General features: G+C 56.8%; 1 protein-coding gene across 1 annotated transcript in view; it reads left to right on the forward strand.

The window, feature by feature from the left end:
* Positions 1–3,213, forward strand: part of CACNG3 (calcium voltage-gated channel auxiliary subunit gamma 3) — a 42,650-nt gene extending 39,437 nt beyond the window's left edge. Inside the window, exons 3-4 of the mRNA XM_009648103.2 lie at positions 1,265–1,405; positions 2,702–3,213. Coding sequence (XP_009646398.1) covers positions 1,265–1,405; positions 2,702–3,213 — 653 coding nt within the window. The remainder of the gene's footprint in view (positions 1–1,264; positions 1,406–2,701) is intronic.
* The last annotated feature ends 1,036 nt before the right edge of the window (positions 3,214–4,249 follow it).

Consider the following 4,249-nt stretch of genomic DNA (forward strand, 5'->3'; position numbering starts at 1 on the left):
GGGGCATGTGGCAGCCTGGGAGGCGTTGGCATCTCTGGCTGGGAGGAATCCCCAGGGGTGAAGTGGCCGCCAGTGCCCATCGCCCTGGCCTCGGCCCCGTTCCCTGGGGCCAGGCAGTGGCCCCCACCTGCTGCTGCTGATGATGATCCAGATGTTGCTCTGAACTCCCCATTTTCTACCTCTGCAGGGAGCCATCAGCTCTGCTCACCCATCTAAGAGGGGAACGCGTTTAATGAAATTGGTTTGCACTTTCAGTAGATTAGCGTTTTAAGTTCTTCTCCCACCCCCTCCCACATTTAAAACAAAAAGTCTATTTTAAAGCCCCCAGAATGGCATTTTAATGGGGCTGCTCTGTATTTCTGTGCTTTTAATAAAGGCCCTAATAGAGTGATGAGAGCCCAAACCAAGGCATGGCATATTTTCACTGCAGCAGGTAGTGATTTGCTGCATTAATTACTGTTTATTGTCATTTTGGAAGCTGAACTTCTGACAGGCCATGTAGAAAAGACCCTTCTTTGTGTAGCCCTTGGCCAGCGACTCCTGAGTGTGCAGAGAAGGGCCCTGCCAAAGTTAAGCCCCTGGGGATGGAGCCCAGTGCCGGGGTCACAGCACCACACGTGCTGGTCTCGGGGGCTCGGGCTTTGTGTTCGTTTTGATGATGTTCCTTCCCCTACATCAGCAAACGACTTTTTTGTTGAACTTCAGGTGTGTTAGTTGGTAAATTCTTGACTTCTGAAGCAGCTGCAATAGTTTGGGGTCCTAAGGGACGGGTTCCTGACCCTCGCGGTTGGCAGGGCAGCCAGCTGAGATCTGGGGGGTTTCTGCGATCCCCAGGCTCCACCCAGAGTCACAGCCACAGCCTAAACCCGCGGGTGTTGTGTTTGGTAATGGGAAGGTAAATTGCTAGTGCTGACTGTGCGACAAGGCTGGAAGGAAGAATTCCTTGAAATAGCCTCGAAGGGAAAAAAAAAAAAAAGAAGAAATTCAGGGTTTAAACTCTTTTTGTGATGGGAGGCCTGAATCACAGGGTTTGCAGGGCTGATGCTGGCCTCCAGAGCAAGCCCGGAGCAGAGCGGCTTGGGGACAAGCAGAGGATGCATAGAGGGGGACCGGTGCTGGGGTCTCCCCCATCCCTTGCGGCAGCAACCCAGCACGGCGTTGCAACAGCTCTCTCCGGGCATTGGCATTGGTGCGGGAGATGCCGGCAGCCCCAGCTGCAGGAGCGATGCCGGGAGCCAACCCTGCCCCCCTCCCTGTCCCACAGGTGCGGTGAGAGCGTCCAGCATCTTCCCCATCCTCAGCGTGGGTCTGCTGTTCTTCGGGGGCCTGTGCGTGGCGGCCAGCGAGTTCTACAAGAGCAAACACAACGTCATCCTCAGCGCCGGCATCTTCTTCGTCTCTGCAGGTAGGAGCTGCCTGGCGGGATCAGGAGTGGGGCAGCTCTCCCAGTGTGGGAGGACACGGGGAAGAGGGAGGCAGATTGTGGGTCCTCCCAGGCCGTCAGCACAGAGGGGTTCTGGGGTTCCTGAAATGTCCCGTCCTGGTGGAAAAAATCCTCATGGCAGGGAAAAGACAGCAGAGGTTTCCGGCAAGCAGTTGCCGTGCAAGGTAGCGCTTTAAGCATCCACCCGGCTCTGCCCCGCATGGGCGCTGCAGCCCAAGAGGGGCTCCCAGAGTGCAGCCGCCGCACTGGGGGAGCACCCGGCCCCGGGGCAGGTTTTGGGGGGCTCTGCCCTCTGTCACTGCCAAGCAGCGGGTCTGCAGGGCCTGGCGAGGGCAGGCGCTGCCCCGGCAGCACCAGGGACCGGGCAGCGGGGCTGCTGCAGTCCTGCAAGGAGAATCGCTCTCTTGAGAGGCCGTTCCTCCTGGATTACTCATTTCTCTGCACGCTGTTCCCCACCGCTTCCGCTGATTATCGTATGACAATGTCTTTGTCTCAAGGAACTGCTCTATTTTGTGTTTTTCTTCTCCCCACAAAGAGACAAATTACTCTCCCTCGTTCGGCTGGCAGGAGCTGCCGATGCAGATGAGAAAACAACAGAAAGAACATAATTGATTCATTAAGTAAATCCAGGAATACATCAACCGCTCCCCAGCGCTGCAGCACAGCCCCGCAGCGCTGCTGGCGGTGCAAAAACTGCCCGGATCCCAAAAAAAGCCTCTGGGCTCCACCAGAAATGAAGAGACAGAGCCGTTCCCGCTTCCTTGTGCTGCCAGGGCTGAGGCAAGCCGGGGTTCGTGCCAGAGGGATCCCCTCTGTGCCCTGTGGGTTGGCTCTGCCCGAGCCCCAGCCCTGGCCCCGGCTGGGCTCCTGCAGCCCATTGCTTAGCGAGCAGCTCTGCAGAGCAAAACCAGCTCTTGAAATGTTTTCTAAACAAAACAGCGGTTGTTCCTCCTGTTTCTCGGGTATACGTGAATATGCTGGGGGCATGCGACTGTAGATGTGTGCTGGGGACAGCAGCAGCGGTCTGTGAGGGGTTTTGGCCCTGGTGTGCTGGAAGGTGGGTTGATAGCCCATGGGGATGTGGCTGTGGCCCCCAGCACCCTCCCCGCCTGCCGGGTCGTGGTGGGCAGGAGGAGGGCCAGGCTCCTCCAGCCTGTGTCCCTTTGCTGCCAGGAGGGGATCAGGGTGGGTGCTGCCATCCCTGTCCTTCTCCTGTTGCTCAAGTGTGCGCCTCTCCCTCTTGTTCCCCCCCTAAAGGTCTCAGCAACATCATCGGGATTATAGTCTACATCTCGGCCAACGCAGGGGACCCCGGGCAGAGCGACTCCAAGAAGAGCTACTCCTACGGCTGGTCCTTCTACTTTGGAGCCCTGTCCTTCATCATCGCCGAGATGGTGGGGGTGATAGCTGTGCACATGTACATTGAGAAGCACCGCCAGATCCGTGCCAAGTCCCACTCGGAGCTGCTGAAGAAGTCGGCCTTCACCCGCCTCCCCCCCTACAGGTACCGCTTCCGCCGGCGGTCCAGCTCCCGCTCCACTGAGCCCCGGTCCCGGGACATGTCGCCTGTCAGCAAGGGGTTCAGCACCATCCCCTCCACCGACATCTCCATGTTCACCCTCTCCAGGGATCCCTCCAAGGTCACCATGGGGACGCTGCTCAACTCGGAGCGGGACCACGGTTTTTTACAGGTCCATAACTCCATCCCCAAAGAGTTCAAGGAGTCTTTGCACAACAACCCGGCCAACAGACGAACCACGCCGGTCTGAGGCAGGCAGGGGCGTTTTGTCAGGCTGCATGACATCATCCTCGTGACGGTGTAACCCGTGAAACCCCATTTTTAAGGACAAACCCAGATGGCTCCCCGTGCCCCTGCCCACGGGGCTGGTTTTTCACTCCCGAAATGCCACTGGCTGGGCCAGGCCACTGTGCCCATGGTGGGACCGGGACCCCCACACTCCTCCCTCCCCAGCGGGGAGGGGACGGGGGCTGCGCCGTGACCCTGGCCGTGGTGGCCCTGCGGACTGAGCGGGGCTTCCATCACTGCCCAGGACAGTGGCTTCCCGAGGCCTCCATCGTTAATGTTGATCATAATCGCAGTGTTCCCTTAGCTGTACGTCCCATGGAAATGCTGGCGATAGCCCTGTCTGTGAGAATCCTTAATCTGGTCGTTACCTTTAAGCGAAATTGCCTGGAAGTCTGGAGTTTGAAGCACAGAGTCGGTGCCGTGGCGAGTGCTCGTGTTATGAACCCCCTTTTCCCTGTCGTGATGGATGGAGTGCTCGGGCTGGGTTTCTCTATGGCGTTTCGTGCATGCATTAAATAGCTTGGAATTCAATTTTGTCATGTCGGGTTGGAAGAAACATCCTTTTGCAATTTTCTGTGGTCTTGAAAGGGCTTCGTTCTTCCCCTCTTTCTTTCCTTTTTTCTTCCTTTGGTGCATTCAGGCCATGAAAGGACTCAGGAGCAGAATTCCTCCAATGACTGGTAGCAATTAGCCAGTGTTTAATTAACCTCTAATGTTGCAAGAAAATGAATTAATTCCCTAAAGTTAATACATGCGTAGTCACAAATTACTGTCTGGGCACAACCAAGGAGGCAACGCTTGACCTGGTGGTACTGAAGGAGAAGCCGGGTTGCTGGCTGGGCTGCCGGCCACGGGCTGCGTGTGGATGGTGTATGATTCTATAATGGCTGGGAGATCGATGAGAAAAATAACAATAAAATCATCCAGTTTGGCAAGCAAGTTACTGGCTGAACAGGTCGCGCTGACCCTGCTACGGGCAGCTGGGAAGCGGCGCGCTG

Source organism: Egretta garzetta, unplaced genomic scaffold (genome assembly GCF_000687185.1).
Source record: "Egretta garzetta isolate BGI_Z169 unplaced genomic scaffold, ASM68718v1 scaffold71, whole genome shotgun sequence".
Classification (NCBI taxonomy): domain Eukaryota; kingdom Metazoa; phylum Chordata; class Aves; order Pelecaniformes; family Ardeidae; genus Egretta; species Egretta garzetta.